This window comes from Astyanax mexicanus, chromosome 8 (genome assembly GCF_023375975.1).
Source record: "Astyanax mexicanus isolate ESR-SI-001 chromosome 8, AstMex3_surface, whole genome shotgun sequence".
Lineage (NCBI taxonomy): Eukaryota > Metazoa > Chordata > Actinopteri > Characiformes > Acestrorhamphidae > Astyanax > Astyanax mexicanus.
The window spans coordinates 33,360,769-33,380,679 of NC_064415.1; the positions used below are offsets into that span (position 1 = coordinate 33,360,769).

Here is a 19,911-nt window from a genome sequence, read left to right on the forward strand (position 1 = left end):
GGTCACTTGGGAAGCTGCCTGTTCACTCTGTACTCTTAATACACTTAATCAGTTTTAAGAGGAATCGACCCCAAATTCTTACATTTTAAAATAGACATAAAAACAATTATAACGAAACTAAAGGTTCAGAGGACAATTAAATAGTTTATTTGTATTTAGGAAAATATTGAGAAAGTAAATTTTAGAAAGTGCCAGTTTTATGATTTTTATTCATTATTTCAACAGTTGCAAATTCACTTTATTTTTGAATATTTTCTATTACAATTACAATTAAGATTTTCAATAATGTTCCTTTTTAAACATGAAACTTTTATATGTAATGCTTGAAGACAAATCCTTATATGGTATAGCTGTTTAATATCAGGCAGAATATTGACAAAAATGCATCCATGTTAGGGGGTTAAATCTTTTAGAAAGAAAACATGGATAGAAATGTACTGGATCATGGCAGTTGAGTACATCGTACTTTTGTAAAATTGGTGGGATTCTTTGTGGAGGTTTAACTGAACTTGCAAGGTCTCCTGACCAGCTTAAGAAGTCCTAATAAAATATTATTAATAATAACAAATAAAATATCATTGTTGTCCAATGAAAAACAAGTATCTCAAAAACAGTAACTTTACAGGAGAGAGGTAAAACTTTTATCACTTTCAATGGAAGTCTATGTCAAACAGATCATTTCAGGTCATTTTTGAGAATTTCTATTGTTCCATTCATCATGGAATTTTTAAACAGTGTGAGGGACAGTTTTTGTGTGGAACTAAAATTGACAAAAAAATGAGATACTTGTTTTTAATTGGACAGCCATGAAATGAACTTCACTGTATCTGGCTAGACTCTAACCATTGTCTTCCTGTTCCAGATTATTATTATTTTGTTTCCAAAATCTTTGCGTAAGGACATTAACCCAACACTTACAATACCAGTCAAAAGTTTTAGAACACTCCCATTTTTTTCCTCGTTAATTTACAGTTTAAGCTCTTCAGGTCTAGTCAAAAACTGGAAATGGTACAAAAATTGATGTACAAAACTTTGTTTTAAACTGCCAGACTCCTTTAAGAAAAACAAATAAGCATATACTGAAAAAAATAAATTTTAGTATTGTAAAAAAAATAATATATTGTAAAATTATACTGTCAAAAAATGTTTTAAAAAGAGGGGTTATTTTTAACAAACAATTCAGTGGTTAACAGCTGGTAAGTAGCAATGGTAATAAACTGAGCTTTGGTAAATGATTGTAAAAAATGTCATTTTACAAAGCCTTTGTCTGTAATAAATCAGTATTGGAGTGTGTTACTGCACTCTCTACAGCAGCCTTTACACACACTTACACACAGCACATTCACACTTTTATCATAATAACAAGAAAAAGACACACCAAAACACAGATAACTCTGTTACTGTTAAAAATATAAAAGTGGCTTGCCTGGTGGTGAAAGCACATCTGTCTCTCCCACACTCAGCTCTACCTGTGATCTCCAGTCTACAGACTACAATACCCAGAATGCACCACACACTGACATAGCTTCCATTCACGACCACATGACAATGCACACGGCACTGCCTGGTGCCAATCACCTGAATATTGATTTCACCTGTTGCACATACTATATATACTCACTTCACTTACTCACCACTAACTATTTCCCAGATTTTGCCTGTGATACTTCTCTCATTTTTAACCTTGTTTTATGTAATTAATGACCCTAGTTTTGCCTGCCCTCTAACACTACCTTGCCTATGTATGATCCTTGGACTGTTTATGGTTTATGGTAGGTTTTCTTTCTTTTTCTGTTCTCTTGTTTAATATTGTTGACCCTGCTCATTCTTACTACTCCTACACCCACTACTTTATTTAATGAAGTACTTTATTTGCATCTGCGTGTGTCTGAGTCCTGACCAGCCATGACTATAAGCGTTGGGTACTATTTCCTACACCTTCAAAAAACCTTAGTGCAGGTTCAGCAGTACAAAGAAGAATTAAGTGAAATGCAGTAATACGAACAGCGCTGAACTGAAAAATTGGAGTTTTCTAAATCTTTTGATTGTTAGTATACATAAATTAAATTCTATGAACCACATTTTATATTTTGTATACATTACATATTTTTATTTCATTTTACAAAGGTAAAAGATCTTATCTGAAGGCTTTCCCACTCAAAATTGTAATCATAATAATTATATACTGAGTTATGTAATCAGTCTGCACTTACGGAACTTTTTCTGTTTGTTCAGCGTAAAATAAACTCTAAAGCTGTGTAGGTGTATTACACCCCAGAGGGCTGAACATGCTGATTTGTTACAGGTTTACACAGTAGGCAGGAACGGCGTTCCCTTGCTGATGTGGGCGGCCAGCGGAAATCACGGACGCAGCTGGCGCTACAGTAATGTGGTCCTGTCCAACCCGCTGCCCTTCAGAGTGACCTTCGAGGCGGTGGTGGGAGGGGACAAGTGGACAGACATCGCTATAGATGATCTGTCCTTCACCCCAGGCTGTTCTATAGGAGGTACTGGACTTTTCTCATGCCATGACTTGCTGTTTCATGTCTTTCTTTTAGTCCTATTTTTCTTTCTGTATTACCTCTATCTGCTACAAAGTATTTTACAGGCTATGAGGCGCACTGTATTATAAGGCGCACTATCAATGAATGTCTATTTTTCGGTCTATTTTCATACATAAGACACATTTTAAGTGACTGGTGAGAAACAAAGGTGTCCCAAGTTTCCCTTCTAATGTTGCTTGAGTAAACAAAACTTTAATTCTTAAAAAAATAAACATTTTCTTTTTTAAAGTCAAGTGAGTGCTGGATGTTAATCTACACAGATTTCTTTCCTGAAATTTGTTTATTTGGGTGAGTAAAGTGCTTTAATGTACACAAGCGAACGGTATTCCTTACACAGTTTTGGTATTTTCTGCGTTTGAGTGGATATTACAAAAATACCCAAGTTCAAATAGGCTGCAGTGATTGGTTAAACTATGGAATATCTGCCTAGCAACCAAAAAAAAATATTGGTTACTTTTGGACCAATAGTTTTAAAGAAAACCCCAAAAAACTGCCCTCAGTCCTGTCTCCATTTTGCATCAGTATTCCGTACACCTGCCAACAAACAGGCAACAGTGTTCCGTACACCTCAGATTTCCACTCGTGGTGTCTGTTTTTTTTTTTGTTGTTTTTTTCAAAATTTGATAATAAGTTGTCTATGAAAAAATGTTGTGCTGAAGCTGCGAGTGGAGTGGAGCTAGCTTGTTTTTAAAGTAAGTTATAAACTATGATTTATTAATTCTTCAATCAAATATTACACCAGATGCTGTTAGTTGGATGTTTAATGTTGCATTTTGGGTGAAATGTGATGTTAAAAGTGGGTAAAACCTTACGTGAACTAATCAATAAAGTTTTCCTCAGCGTTGTTAACCCTTCCCCACCCACTCGTTTTCGGGTGTTGCAGGCAGTTCCTCCCTACCTACCGGAATTTCAAGAGAAAACCCACGTGGATGGTCACTGACCTGTTTTGATGGAAAGAGGAAGGATTGGCAATGACCCCAGATTATATTTTATACATAACAATAGTTTAGAATACTGTTGTTTATTGTTTAAATCACGGGGAAAGTTCGACTGTATAGAATACTGAAGTGTACGGTATACCGTTCTCTCGCGTAAAGCCTAGATTTCCAATATTTTCAACTGGGTGGTTAGCAGCAGTTTTAGCCATGGTTATCAGCACTTAGCGCTAGCCGTGATTAGCAGCAGCACTAACCACAGTTAGCAGGCTAGTAAATGCTGCTTAGAGCTAGTAATGCCGCCCGACAGCGCTAGACTGTGGAACCCTGAGTGTTCCGGTAAACAAGGGTTCTATCAGTTAGCTGTTCGTCACGTAGCTTGTTTTAACATGGTAAACACACCAAATACAGTCCGATATACTCATCACTGAAGAGTGAAAGAGTTAGCGCTGCGGTTAGCAGCTAATGCTAATGCTGCTCCAGCCTCGGTGCTGAAGAAAAATCACTGAAAATCCTTTATAACACTGTACATCATCGGAGTGGCTTTACTGCTCCTTACAACCTGACTGGTAAAATTATACATAAGACACACCAGATTATAAGGCATGCTGATGGTTTTTGAAAAAAATGGAAGAAATTTAGGTATGCCTAAATATGGTGCGAAAAATATGGTACATTAGCCAGTGTTTGGTCACATTGTAGTTAGATTTTAGCATTTGTTATTCCGATTGGCTCCAATTAGCTCACTAGTTAGGTAATGAATAGTTAGACTTTGCCAATGGTTAGTTAATGTCTGGTTAGTTTAGCTTCAGCTCTCTAGTTAGGTGTGATTTGTAAGCTTGTTAGCTTTTGGGTATGCTAGTTGGATTAGCTTCAGCTCACTTGTTAGGTATTGCTTGGTATCTTAATTTTATTAGACTTTGGTAATGTAATTTTTATTTAGCTCAGGCTCTCTAGTTTTGCTTGGTATCTTTTGGTAATGCTGGCTGGTTTAGGTTTAACTTGCATAATGCTAGCTAGCTAATAATTGCTTTTGCATATTGGATTAGCTTTTGCTTAATGCATTAGAAGTGTTTGGTTACACTGTTTGGATTAGCTTCAGCTGACATGTTTGATGACGCTTGGTAGCCTGTTAGACTTTGGCAATGTTAGTTAGTTTAGTTTTGCTTGGTTGCTTGGTAGCGTTTGGTAATGCTGGCTGGTTTAGCTTTAACTTTAGCTAACTAGTTAGCTAGTTGTTGTTAGCTTTTTAGCATTTGTTGTGCCGGTTGGTTTTACTTAAGCTCTTGTTAGGTGTTGCTTGCATTATTGCTAACTGTTGGCTGTGCGTTGGATAAACTGCATCTCACTAGTTAGCTAGGTTTTGTATGCAATAATTTTGCCAAAAATTCTGACACAATAAAAAACGTATTATCGTAATATTGCAATATTCTTGAATGCAGTCTAATTTGTATTTAGTTTTAATTTACTTTATTTAGTTTAATTTGTTTGTTTGCAGCTTACATGCAGTAAATGTGCTGGAACTTTAGTTTTGTGGTGGATCTTTGTTGTTTTAATACTTTTTATTTTTTATTTGTATTTTATTTTATCTAGGTCTTTTTAAGACTACTGTTTCAAAATAACCAAATGTTTATAGATTTTTTGTTTCTACTGAATGTATGGACATGTTATATTTATACTATACAAAACTTCATTTTGTCATATCGCCAAGAATATTATTGCAAAAATATCCTGAAGTACTGTGATATTATTTTAGGGCCATATCACCCAGCCCTATTGTGTGTTACTGATTGGTGTACATAAACCTCTATTTCTTATGCATTCACAGTTATTGCTGCATTAGTCTACCTAAAAAAAACTAACCAAACTGTAGAAGCCAGTGTGCGACACTTAAAGGGTCCTGGCAGGTGATAGGTATATAGTGTAGTGGAAACACCACTTCCATTGTAACATTATTAAGTGGTTATTTGGCCTGAATAAGAGTGTCTGCCACATGTGCTGAGTTTTGGCAGGCATGTATATCTTTAATTATGTACTTATTTCAGTGCTTTTTTATTTATTTATTTATTTATTTTTAGCCCCTGTGACCTCCACCCCACCCACATGTGACCCGGAATCCTTCCAGTGTGTGTACCTGCTGGAGTGTGTGCCGCTGAGCTGGCGGTGTGATGGGGAGGCGGACTGTGTGGACCGTTCGGATGAGGAGGGCTGTGAGAGTGTGACGCCGGGCACAGTACCCCCACAGACCGTCTGTAAGGACACACAGTTTCGCTGCAGCAATGGCACCTGCGTCCCCGCACTGCTGCGCTGTGACAGTGTACCAGACTGCCCTGATGAAGAAGATGAATATGGATGCCGTAAGACACACACACACACAAAACTCACACATGTTCGTTGTATTTGGGTTTTTGTAACTTGCCCATTTTACAACATATGGTAAATTTTATTTTAGGGGATTGAGAACAAGATTACCATTTCAGACTGGACTCGGACCTGGACTAATCCATTTATCTCAGCAATAGGAGTGTTTTTACCTAAATAAACACATATGATTTAAACAGATGCAAATAAACATACATAATGTTTTAACAAAGTATGTTATATCCTGTGAGCCAAGCTGAAGAACAAAGTGTAGTTCCAGATTTCTCCTGGATGCTCCTCAGCCAGCATGTGTATATGTTCAGTTCCGTCAGCAGCTCACCTGATTTACCAACTTTAACAATTTACCAAACCAGGTAATAACTCTATAAAACTTGTAACATTGCTGTTTGTATTTTTTGTAATGCTAGTGTTTTACTGAGCTAATAAACACTTTACAGATAAGAAGCTTTTTCTATACTCAAATTACCACAGGTGCCTGAACATTTGCACAATACTGTCTATATATATATATATATATATATATATATATATATATGCAGTGCAGTGGGCGAGACATTGTTTTTACTTTTATTAGACATGGATATACTTTAGAGAATTCAGAGGTTTGTGAGGGAGTTTTGATGGGAGCCATGATGCTCTTGAATGCATCCCGTCCAGGAGGGAAAAAACACTGCCCATCCGCACTAAAAACTGATTGGCTGACTCACAGACTCTTTCCAGAGAACAGACCAATCAGAACCCTCTCTGTTTTGAATGCATTTCATGAACATGCACAATGGGAAAAAACATCACCTGCGAGATTTTATCTGACTTCCGGGTATCAGGGAGCCGTTATTGATATGCGGTAGTCTCACGCAACTTTCAGGAGACTTGGGAAGTCTGTCATTTTTCATTTTAGGTCCTATTTAAAGATATAGATGTGTTGGTATAACCATTTGCCAGACTCTGCTTTAAAATATTGTCATCTAGTACTTATTTTGATAAATTAGGTGCTTTATTAAGGAAAATCAGATGAGCTGCTCTGTATCAAAATCTATGTGATGATCATCCACTCTCTCTCTTTTTCTCTCGCTGTAGCTTCTATTCAGTGTGACAATGGAGAGTTGGTGTGTGAGAGCACTGGTGGATGTGTTCCTTGCTCCAGGCGATGTGATCATACTTCAGACTGCCCCCCCTTTAACCCTGACGAGTCCAGCTGCGATGGTAACGCACACACCATAAATCAGAATCAGTAAAGTAAAGTTACTTTATATTTGTTTATTTTTCTGACAATAAAAAAACAAGAAACAGCTGGTTCTGAACCCACTGAGCACTTAGAAACAGCATGCTTCTTCTGCTCCTTTGTTTTCTGTTCTGAGTGCTGGCATGAATTGCTGTTGCATTGCAAAACTGTAAAGCAAACTGCTGACATCATGGATTCAGACACAATTTATGAGAAATACAGTGAACAAAAACGAAATTACAATACACAAATCAAAGCTCATGATAATAATAGTTCTCAAACAGAAAAAGTTTGTTTTCTGTTTACCCAAACACCACTGTCAGGCCCAGGCAGGGATGAGACAATCATGAATACAATAGAAGGGCTTTTTTAAATATGAGTAATCCAAAATCGTAGTCACAAACAGGCAAAGGCAAAACCAGACAACAAACATGAAAGCACAGAGAGCATATCAAGAATAGTATGAGAGTCTTTGTCAATAGCGTGGCAGGGCAGTATAGGAGAGCAAGGCAAAATTGTGGTAAACATGGTGAAAAACATGGATAAAAAAATAACATGGGCCAAAAACGGAACTAATACTCGGCAGAGAGTCAGTAAAGTGCAGAAGTATATACAGTGAGGTGAATAGGTGAAATCAATACTCAGGTGATTGTGGACTGGGAGGTGTCATCTGATCAGTCACGTGCTGCGTCATGTGAGGAAGTGAGTGAGTAATGTTAGTGTGTGATGCATTCTGGGCAATGAAGTCTGGAGCTAGGAGATCACTGCTACTCTCGGGTGTAGGAGGAATTTAGAAGTCATGATGTCAGTTGGGTTTAGATCAGGTGATTGTGGACGCCAAACACTTTTAGTTTACTGTGTAATTCAAAATGCACAATATTGTTTTGATGTTTTTAATATAGATCTAAAAGAAAGAAAGAAAGAGGAAAGAAAGAAAGAAACACATTGAATGAACATTGAAGGTGTATCCAAACATTTGACTGTTACTACATTAACACAGACTAAAGCAGGTATAGGTGTATTGATAAGCAGATGCGTGCAGACATAGACATCAACTCTGCCCTTAATCAACCAAAGTGCCCTTTTGAAAAAAAAAAATAATATTATTATTATTAAGATTTTACTGAGGCCGGTTTGAAATGATCTTTTGAAAACCTGAGCGATTAAAAACGAGTGAAAACAGAATGCCCTGAAATCAGCTCACACACCCCCGACCTCTCTCTTCCTCTGTCACGTGACCCCGCGCGGTCGTGCGCAAGGCACACTAGATGCGCTGCAGCAGCAGTTCAGTTCAGCGAGTCTTCAGCACAGCACGCACAGCAACAGATAGGCTTCTTCTCCCCCGTGTCCCACCAGCCAGGTAACATACACATCAAGTAAAATCCTACCGTTTGCCCTCTAAGCACAATGTGAAATCAGTTTGTTGTGCAGTAAAATGTCTCATACAGCACCAAACTACTATGTATTTTATCAGTTGGTGGTGTGACATTTTTCCATTGAAAACTCACATTTAGAGAATGTTACAAATAAAAGTCAAATTTCATTCAACATGTGCGTGTAATTTTTTTTATAATGACGTGTTCCACGTGCGCTAAAAAGTGCCCTTTTTCCCCCCTGAGCACTTGCCCCCCAAAATGTCTGTGCACGCCACTGTTGATAAGATATAAGAGTAAAAAAATAATAATAAACAGAATTAGTCAATATTATAACAGAATTGTCAACAGCATTAATCGAAAATATCACTCCTTGCTGATTTCCATCTTTAATAAAAAAGTATAGGCGTCTGATGCCTATGGATACTCTGTGTAGTACCATGTGCTGTGATGCAGTGAGTCAGACTGTGTAGGAGGATTAGATTTGGGAGGAAAAGGCCAAGACATGGTTGAAAAGGAGGGAGAATAAATAATCAAATAAAATAACATGGATGCAGATTAAATTAAATTAAATCACTGTATAGTCACACATGTAAATAGGAACAGGCAAAACACAGTTTCTTTGTGTTTATAAAATATCCAGTTTACTATTTCCGGCTGAATTAAATTGTAATCTTAGCGTCACGATACATTCCAAGATGACAAAGTCGTGAAAACTGACTTGATGAATCTGCAAACGAGCCATTTCTATTTACATGCAATCAGAAATCAACAGCTTCACAACAGAAAGCAACAGCGCTTTATATTTCACACACTGGTAAACACTGTATCTGCTTCGGGAATAATGGAGGATGTGGGAGCCTCCAGTAATTGATTAGCTTTAGCGGTGATTTGTATTTTGTGTGTGTGTGTGTGTGTGTGTGTGTCTGGTTTACAGTGTGCCCTTTTGGCTACTGCCTCAATCGTGGAATATGTTTCGTGGGAAACCATGGACCTGTGTGCATGTAAGTAAAGAGTACCTGTTCAAAAACACACCTGATACACAATTTAAAGGAAGATTCCAGCATTTCTGAATAGAAAAATCTGTATGGCATTACAATTGACAATGGCAGTTTTCACCATTTCAGCAGATTTACCTCTGAGAACAAAAAGTCTATGACAGAGTCTAATGGGCAGCTGTAAAAATCGGTGAAAAAATGTTTGAAATATTTAAGGTGGCATTGAATACATTTTGAAGCTATTTGATGTATAAATATTAAGCCTGTGACTTTTGTTAGAGAGAAAAAATGTTCATGTAGTTTTACATACAATTTTCTTTTTTTACACACAATTTTCATTTTTATCAACATAACTGTTTTTTTTTTGTCATTTATCCTCTGTTGTGTCTTACAGGATAGTGTTGCCATCTTCTTAGACTAAAGTAGCTCTTAGCCTAGGATGATCTCTGATCTCACACATTTGAGTTCCTCTTCTGATGAGTTGTTCACTTCACTCTTGCCTGAGGTAGTCCAGAAGAGTGAACAGTGGAGAGAATATATGGTAAAATACAGCTGGCTAGTGTTAGCTTGTAGCCTAGCACAGATACTGCTTAATTTTCCTGACTTTAGTTTCCTAACTGCTCCTACACTAAATGCACATAAAATTGGCCAAACACGCTTTATTGAATCACAAAAGGGTGAATGAATTTTCTGTTCTACACTGAAAAAAATAATGCGTAAACTTTACTTTAAAAAAGTAAAAAAAAAAAACTTTCTGCATTTGCTTTTTTTAAGTAAATTTAATTTCAGATAAATTTAAGTAACTTCAACTCAGTTTCAAGACTTAAATGTTACATAGAGTAAATAAGTGAACTGAACTTTACTTACTTTATTTTTTCAATCCTTTCTGGAAATGAAACTGAAACACCTGGTTTTAGATCACAATAATGTATTGTGGTGACGGACAGTTCTGGTGGAAACAGGAGAGTTGAGGTGCACATTGTATACTGCTGTGATTTGATCATCCGTGGTTTTATGATTTTTGGATACAATCTGGGTTAGCACCCGAACATGCCTTTCAGACAGCTTCCTCTTACAGCGTCCACAGTTAATCCTGTTGGATGTGGTTGGTCCTTCTTGGTGGTATGCTGACATTACCCTGGATACCGTGGCTCTTGATACATCACAAAGACTTGCTGTCTTGGTCACAGATGCGCCAGCAAGATGTGCGCCAACAATTTGTCCTCTTGAACTCTGGTATGTCACACATAATGTTGTGTGCATTGCAATGTTTTGAGCAAAACTGTGCTCTTACCCTGATAATTGACTTTCACACTCTGCCCTTACTGGTGCAATAATGTGCAGTTAATAAAGATTGGTCACCAGGCTGCTCCAATTTAGCCATGAAACCTCCCACACTAAAATGACAGGTGTTTCAGTTTCACAGTCCAACCCCTATATATGGCTTCATTTACAGGTCCCTGTGAATGATTTATGAAGAAATAATAGTTTGCTGGCAGAACTGGGCGGCAGCAGCCCATTGATTTCCAAGCCTGTTTCAAGTCAACAAGCATTTTGTTATTTTCTAAGAGCACAGAGCAACACTTGGAGCATGGACCATTGCCCGTGGTAACTGACAGAGATTAGGTTAGAGTTTAGGGAAAACCCTGGAGTATTCCTTCAAGCTCCTGAATGCACAAAGATACTCAAAAGCTAGCCACTGTGACACAGTCATGCTTTGTAGAGCATGTGAGGCTGGGCTGTCAGTGTGGATAAGGCCTGACATATACTGACAGTTCTGACAGCGATATTCCACCAGGAGTAGACTGTCTGCGCAGTAACGGGAACAGAAGAGTAAATTGCTTCAACCGCTAACAAGAATTTTACCTTTGATTTTGTTGGGAATCATAATAGGTTGTAATGGGCCTTATATATTGAAAGGATGGGTCAAATATAGAGGCTGAATCTTGCTTTACTGCTCTGCAGTGGTGATTAAATGTGTTTAATAGACATTTTGTTTGTATTACCCATGCCTTGAAGACTTGAATATGAAGGTAAACTCGGTGGCATTTTTATCCTGGAGTTCAGAGCAGCTTTAAGGAGCTTTTAGGTGGGTGTGTGAAGCCGAAGCCCTTATAAATACGTACGATAAAGGTAAAGAAGGGATGAGATGAGGAGGTGGAGGGTGTGAAGCTAGGATTTCTATAGGGCTGAGTATTTAGAGCAGTTTGGTTATAGTTTGGTAATTAAGTTGTATGTGTAACTCCATTTATATAAGCATGCTATGCCACCTATGGTGCCATACCATGTGCTAAAAGAGATGCAGACGGCAGAAATTAGTTTTTTAACTAAAACCAAACAATGTTTTTCACAGATTTTCCTTCATTTTGCCATTTCACCAATGAACATATGTAATAGCCTAAATTGCCTTTTTTTAAAAGTGATATTTTAATCACGAATGTACCTCAGCAGTGCTAATCTAGTCACACATTTACTTCAGTAGTGCACATTTTGGTCAGTCATACATTTACCTCAACAGTGCTGTTCTAATCATAAATGTACCTCAGCAGTGCTATTTTAAGCAAATGCTTATTTCAGTAGTGCAATTTGAGTCATGAAACTACTTCTACAGTGCTATTCTAATGATTGATTGACCTCAGTAGTGCTGCTCAATCCGCATTCGAGTGAATTTTACACAGAGAATAAAAAAAAAGCTAAATTCTAAAGCTTTTACTTCTTCTAATGTTACTATTCTATTCAGTACAGCTTGTATCTTAGAGCTTAAATTTGTTAGGAGGTAGTAAACTGATACCAAGTGTGATAAATGATGCTGAATGCTTTATTGTGTTTAATTTATTTGAGTTTAGTGTCCAAATTAATTTTAAAACTGGAGTCTGGGTTTTGTTCCATCTGCTTAGCCAGGGTTGATTTTTACTTTCTAGACCTGGACTACCCACCTCTATGTGTAAGTTACTAGGTTTACATAGGATCTCCGGTGGATTTCACATTTTACAGAGACTCTAAGCCTAGGTCAGTGGCTGAATTGCACTTAGCAGAGCATTATACATGTTGTAAAGTTACATATGACTTTTCAAAGGCTGTTATTGGTGTAAAAATGTCTTTTTTTAACATTTCGAACTGTTGTCCATCTCGTCCGTGCCTCCTGGTGTCAATGCTGTTAGCCAATCAGAGGTGATATGTTTGCATATATGAATATTCATGAGCAAGAGCCGAAATCCTATTGTTTCCACCCTACACCGAACCAAAAACAGCGTTATACTGGATCATCGTAGTTTTTTCATATGGCATTTGTTCATTCTAGAGACGACAACTAGACATTTTGATATAAATGAAAAAATGATAGAATAAGAACTTTTAAAGCAAGTTTAAACAGGATGAGTTTCTGCAAGATTGGATATCTGCAAAGAGAGAACAATAACATTATCTCTTCAGTGACATCTTAACCAAGAACTAAGCCATTCCATAGCAGCTACTGTCCTGAAAAAAAAAAATGTGTTGAATTACTTCTTCTTCACGCAAGTTCATGCAGTGTCTACTGCTAGAAGAAGAACATGAAAATACATGCCAGAGATAATCCATCTCTGTTAGTGTATGCGTGCGGTTTGGGGTCCGGTTTGGGTTTACAATTTGGCAGTGCTGCTGCAGTTCAGATCATGTCACAAAGTCACGAGTAAGGGTTTCAGATTTAGCTGTATTAAGCCCTATTCTGACGGGATTCGATTTACACGGAGAGGTGGAGTAATGTAATTTTAGTACAGGACATCTGTGAAATTTATGACTGATTCACACGAATCTTGGCATTAAAAACTTAGATGGGAGTGGCTACACTCTGTACACACTGCTGTCAGCTTAAAACATAAAACGAGAAAAATCCACCAACTCAGAAAATTTAGATAGACCTGGTTGCCTCCAGTCTTAAGGATGGGTCTGGATGAGACATCAGCTTTATGCCCATGGAGACCTCTAACTCCTAACTAGTAAATCACCACACAGTTACTGCAAAAAAAGCTTTTAAGCCCCTGTGTTGTCTCTGCATTAACGTAAAGGCACAGCAATGTATCTTTATGCAAATTAATCTGTCCATCACGATGTGTCTATCCAATCAGAGAGGAAACCATTCTCCGCACAGTGTATAAAATAATGTTATTTCCACTTTCAAGCGTTCCAGAAAAGCGTGGAAGAAAAGCTAATCATTACGGTTTCAGGCTTCCCTGTGCTTTATGATCAATCCCTGCTTATTAACAGGCACTATAATCAACATAATACAAGGTGGAGAAAGGTTGCCGAGATTGTTGGGGTCTCTGGTGGGTTTTGAAAATATTATTATATAATTTAATTGGAAAAGAGTTGCTTTTACCTGTTTCCGCAAAAACTTTTTAAATGATGCTGATCTCTCAACAGCTGTTCTGATTAGAACATATAATACAGATGTTGGTAGTTTTGGACTTTCAAATTTCTGAAGATGTATTTAACCAACAAACAGACGCGGGACACAAAAAACATTATACGCAAACAGCAAGTATATCACCATTGGTAAAGGTCAAAAATTACCTGTTTAGGAGAGAAAACAATCTTTTCAGCTTTAAATGTAACGACTTATGATGAAAGCTACACAATATCAGAGTAAACAGAGCACATAGTCCAGGACTGGAAACTAGTTTGAAGGCTTTAAAAAACACATCTGTAAAATGTAGATCAGTGTGTAATCAGACAAAGAACCATCAAACAAAGCATCCAAATCCTTCTTTAAGTTGTTGTGTCCCTATATAGAACCATTATCTTAATAAAAACTCTTAAGGAACCCTGTTTTACAAAAGTAGAGCTACAAAATCCTCATAGATCTCAAAACGATCAAGTCATCAAACACATTTTGGCTGAAAGCTATATTTGGGTTAGGCAGAAAATCTGTAGATGAACTATCACTTGTAGTCATTTAAAGACTGTCTGGGTCATGTTTTCCAGTGTGCAGTTTTTACCCTGAGTCACTGTATTCGTGCTATCCCACAATGCCAAGTGAATGTCACATTGAATTTCAAGTGGAGCATAGGGCACAAGCTCAGAGTTTAAACATGCACCTGCAGACCACTGCCAAAGCACCAAATCTGAGATTACAACACCGCAGCTGCCAAGTAACTGAACCTCTCTCTATTCTCCTCTCTCTCTCTCTCTCTCTCTCTCTCTCACTCTATCTCTCCATCTCTTCCTCTGTCTCATGATACTGAAGTGGCATTGTCAGTCAGCCAAGCAGCCACAAACTCACAGCTCTTATTGATAAACTATAAGAGCTACTTATGCCTCATGGCAAGGTCATAAAGGTGTGTGTGTGTATGAGAGAGATTCAGAAGGTGTACACTTTTGCAAGCTACTATAGAATACCAAACAGACCTTTACTCTGTGATTTGCATTCTGCTCAAGGAATGCGTGTGTGTGTGTGTGTGTGTGTATCAACTTGCTGCTCATTACAGACCACACAAATAGGCTGGGTCAATTTTATTCATCAGTAAGGAAAACGGAGCTTTCTAGGTCTTTGGAGAATGCCTAATGATTTCTGGGAATTCTGGGACAAAAAAAAAAAAACATTGACAAAATCTGTATTTTGAGCAACTATTACAATAAAAATGAAATATCTTTATCACTGTTTAAAATGTCTGTGTTTTAATCTAGAAAACATTGAACATGATTAAATGCATTGTTTCAACAAAATACTCTAGAAAGAGTTGTGAAAATTGTGAAAAAGTGAATGTTTTCATACACATGTATTTTTTATGGTTTTACAGAGTGAGATGTGAAACGTTCTAAATATTTTTTTTTGTTTAGTAAATGAGTGAGTTTTGAGATTTGTGCACTAAACTGAAGTCTTAAACCTAAATATATATACTTATTTATATTGTAATTTATTGCACACTTACTATTGCTTAAAGCAGCACTAGGTAGGATTTCCTTGATTTTTTATCTTTTTAAAGAAGTTAAATTACAGCTTGAAACTCACTGCAGCGCTGCATTGAGGTGTAAAAGGAGGAGTAGCAGTCCTCTCGTGTCTTTGCCGGAGCTCCTCTGAGCTCAAACCAGACTCTGTAAGTTTTCCGAGGCGGCCTCGACCAACGCTCCCGAGAACTGCGATCTGCTTTCCGACCTTTAGCTCTAACAGTTCTACAAGAACTACTGGTTCATTCTTTACAAACTAACATACAGACACTCTGGCAGAAGCTGTAAAGAGACCGAATATGTCTGTGAAAGCCAGAAAACGAGAAAGAGAAACTAATCCGCCTGAAACATTTATTACACTCTACAACTGTAGGGGGAGCCCACGAGCACAAAATCTCAATCCTACTTGGTGGAGCTTTAAGTGGCAGTGCACACTGGTGTGAATTCATCTGTAATCTTAATGGCTATCACAGTTCCTTCTACTAGATATGTGTATGTGTTTATGTACTAGTATGTGTGCATAGGGTATGTGTTTTTGTAATTGTTAATACCTCATTTCATTCCTACACAGCTGTAAGTCAGGATGGACTGGAAACCGTTGTCATGTGGAGCAAAAACCAGCCACACCCACTTCTTCAGATGTGATTCCCGACACAGAATTAGGTAAATATGTGTAACTAAATATCTGTTTACAGTACCAGTCTAAACTTTAGACACACATCTTCTCATTCAATATGATTTCTTCCTTTTTATGATTTTTTTACATTATAAATTTAATATTGAAGGCAAAATAAAGCTCTACAGGAACACATGCTGAATTAATTTGTAAACAAAAAGTGTTAAAAAATGTATCTTTGAGGACAGATCCGCACTTGGTATTTTAATCTCAGTGTCTTCATGGGGGAGAGCCACCTGGAATATTTTTCTTAAAGGAGTTCCTGGAGGTTCTGAACAATAGTTGCTGCTTTTTCTTTATGCTGTGAAGCTCCAGCTCATCTCAAATCACCCATCTCAGTTGGGTTTAGGTCAGGGGATTGTAGAGAACAAATAATTCAATGGGTGTCTGCTAATTCTTTTCATGTCTTCTACTATGTAGAAAATAATTTAGGAAAAAAAACACTTAAGGGGAGGTGTGCTCAAACTTTTGACTGGTACTGTATGTGTCAAAATTGTGTTTAAAGAAATTATACACACAATAGCCCATATTTTTTAGACATCTCTGAATAAGAATGCTGATCCAAGATCTTAGTTCAGTACTTTTCCTCTGAGATTGTTAATAAATAAGGCCCAGTATCATGAATAAGTTTTTTCTTCTTGTGATTTTGTGTACATTAAAACACACTTCACAACATTGTAAACCAAAACCTAATAATGCATAGAAGGACTTATTGATCAGTTCTGGCCTAAATCACACAATCATCTTACTTACCACAAATTTGAAAGAATCACAGATCTTTTTAGTTTACTACTCTTATTATTACTATTTAACTATTTGTGCATGTGTGTGTGTGTGTGTGTGTGTGTGTGTGTGTGTTTTAGTGACAGTATACACTGGTGTAAGTATAGCAGTGGTCCTACTGGCTATTGCAGGTGGTGTCACCATGCTCTTCTTCTTTCAACGGAAACACTCAGCAAGGTGAGGTTATTCATAATTATTATTAATAATAATAATAATAATAATAATAATAATAATAATACTTGGGACAAAAGCCCAGAACTCTGTCTTTCACTTTAACATATACTGAACATCCTGAGAACATCACTACAGTAAAAGTGTGTGAAATGTTTATCATACCCTATTTACAGAATGTAGGTGTGTTGGAGATAAAACTAGTTCTTTTTAACAGTGTAGATTTAGCTTATGTGGTCTGTTCCTACCATTTTAACAATTCAAGTGCTGTAATAGTTTTATGTTACATTTAACTAGTTCTGAACTGATTTCTAGAACAAAATGTTATAAAAGTTATAAAATATTTGTCAGGATCTATCAGGACTTAACCCTAAACAACTTTAAATCATAATAAATGTATTCACTCTTTCCATTCCATTAAATCTAAATGTTTGCGTTATTGTGTTTTTTGTTGTTTACCGTGTTTTCGGATGCTCAGAGATTCCAGCTTAATTGCCAATATGGAAACGGACAGCTCTGTGTGTAACCAGAAAGAAAAGGTCAGTAAAAATTATATGATGGTGTGCACTTCCTTTATTTGATTTTCTTCGCTGTTCATACATAAGGTATATAAACACAGACACAGACAAGGAACACCTGGAGAAGATAACGACGGGGCTGAGTTACAAATGAGACACAGGTGGGATCACTAATGGCCAAGCGGGGTTTGGGTGGAGACAAAAGAGAGAAAAACAGAGCCATGTGCTACAAAAAACTGGGAACACAGGCAGAGTAAGAAAGACAAGCAAGAACACAAACCAGTAACAAAAGTGGAAACACTACAAACATGGACTAAGGTGTAAAAATATTCTTATTCTGTAAACTTGCCACACAAATTATATTCAGGGTCAGTCTTCGGGATCAGCATAGGCAATAGCCAACATAGAGCAATTTATACAATTTATAACATTATGTAGACCATAATCACCACATTATAATAAAATGTAATAATGTATATGTTAATAGTACAACAACAAGCAATGTCATGCATGTTCTGCTACATATTTATTATAAACATTTAAATTCATTAACTAATGATTCTTTGTCCAATACTGATGTTGCTATACATAAGTAGAATACCTTATAATAATCCCAAAATATATAAAAAAAAATATTCAGAAATGCATATTTTTGCCCTGAATTACTAGTAATGTACTATTAGTATCAATGATTCTGTATAAACCAGCCTTTATCACTTCAAAAGTTCAACTCTAAAAATTCAATATCCCTGCTAATATTTTTTTATTATGTGTACTATGATGTGTGTTTCCTGTCCATGGTCTATAATAAAACACATTAGTATCCGTATTGAGTTATCTGAGTTACTGATGTTTGGTTTATAACAGTGTAATGACTGGTTCAGTTTCCAGATGTAAGAGCCAAAACCAGAGCCAAGTACTACTGGAGTACATTTCGTACATTTCCCAAGCCTTCTATCAGTGTTTACCCATGGAGAGATGAACTAGAGGTATGCTTACACACACACACACACACACACCTGAACACACACACATGCAATGATTTACAAGTGGTAAGTGTTCCAAAAATTACTGCATAGAGCATGTAATAAATGGGACAAATCTTTAACATGGTATGGCGCAGAGTTTTTCAGCGGCCTAAAGCGCTGCCACTTTGATTGGGAGATGGCCCTCTTTCCCCTTATCACTCCTAGGGTGATGTCGATCAGCACAAGGCATCTGTGAGCTGATGTATCATAACCACTGGCTACTCGAAAATGTTACATCAGCAGCAGTTAAAAAAAAGGCGGTGGCTGACTTCACATGTATCAAAGGAGACATGTGCTAGTCTTTACATTTCAGCAGTGCACAAACCCAACGTTTACATTAACAATAAATACTAAATAAAAATAAAATAAATAAAATAAATACTAAATAAAATTGCTCTTCACGTAAATGATCTGCACGTGCACCTTCACAGCATGAACATGCAAGTGCAGAAGTGCTGCGCCGTTAGAATACCAATCCACCAAAGTCAGAACACTTAAAAAATTGGAAAGTGGAATGCTGATGTGGTTTATTTCATGTTATGCACAAACCACACCCATGATTAAATAGGAGAACTAGTACATGCCTTTTGCGTTTTTCAAGATGCTCAAGGTGAACTTATCTTGTCGTTGAGATAGCAAGTCAAGCTGTGCTGTGCACTAAAATAGCTAAAACAGGGCCCATGATCTCCGTACACTTGTTGAGCAGCAGTTAGACTGTAGGGCCACTCCAGAGCTATGAAACTACAATACAGTATTTTTCACACTATAATGCATTAATAAACTATTAATAAACGTCTATTTTCAGAGGTGAGTATGTACTTGCTACATATTTCATCATAAGGCTTAACTCAATAGTTAAAACTAAGATATAGAACTATATAATGTTTTTATTATTTTAAGTTGGCCTGATTGTACTGATTCTTCACAGTGTGGTAAGTCAAGTACCAGTACACAGTGAAACGACATTACGCTCCTCCAGAAGCATGGTGCAATACATACAACACAAAGTGCAAACTTTATATCATTTAACCAGATTTGTGTCAAATTTTATATCTGGTCTTCAGAGCAGCTAAAAATCCTTGCAGAGGAGAGTATCGTCTTACATCAGAACGTATTCTCCAAGCCACAAGGACGCGTAAAACTCTACAAAAACATCACCATCATAGTGACAGGCCGCGCTTACGTACGATACACTGCCTCAAACTGAGTTCACCTGCTTCTATTGCTGGTGTTACTCACATATTCACAACATGGGTGAGTCTGTGTTGCAGATGAAATGTGGGAGAACTGTTTTGATGGCCAGGATACAGAGCAGGATACCTGCTGGCTTGAGATT

General features: G+C 37.1%; 1 protein-coding gene across 1 annotated transcript in view; it reads left to right on the forward strand.

The window, feature by feature from the left end:
- malrd1 (MAM and LDL receptor class A domain containing 1) overlaps positions 1-19,911 on the forward strand; it is a 153,673-nt gene that overhangs the window by 132,214 nt on the left and 1,548 nt on the right. Inside the window, exons 25-32 of the mRNA XM_049482896.1 lie at positions 2,306-2,507; positions 5,578-5,856; positions 6,959-7,084; positions 9,414-9,480; positions 15,971-16,062; positions 16,939-17,035; positions 17,508-17,568; positions 18,432-18,536. Coding sequence (XP_049338853.1) covers positions 2,306-2,507; positions 5,578-5,856; positions 6,959-7,084; positions 9,414-9,480; positions 15,971-16,062; positions 16,939-17,035; positions 17,508-17,568; positions 18,432-18,536 — 1,029 coding nt within the window. The remainder of the gene's footprint in view (positions 1-2,305; positions 2,508-5,577; positions 5,857-6,958; positions 7,085-9,413; positions 9,481-15,970; positions 16,063-16,938; positions 17,036-17,507; positions 17,569-18,431; positions 18,537-19,911) is intronic.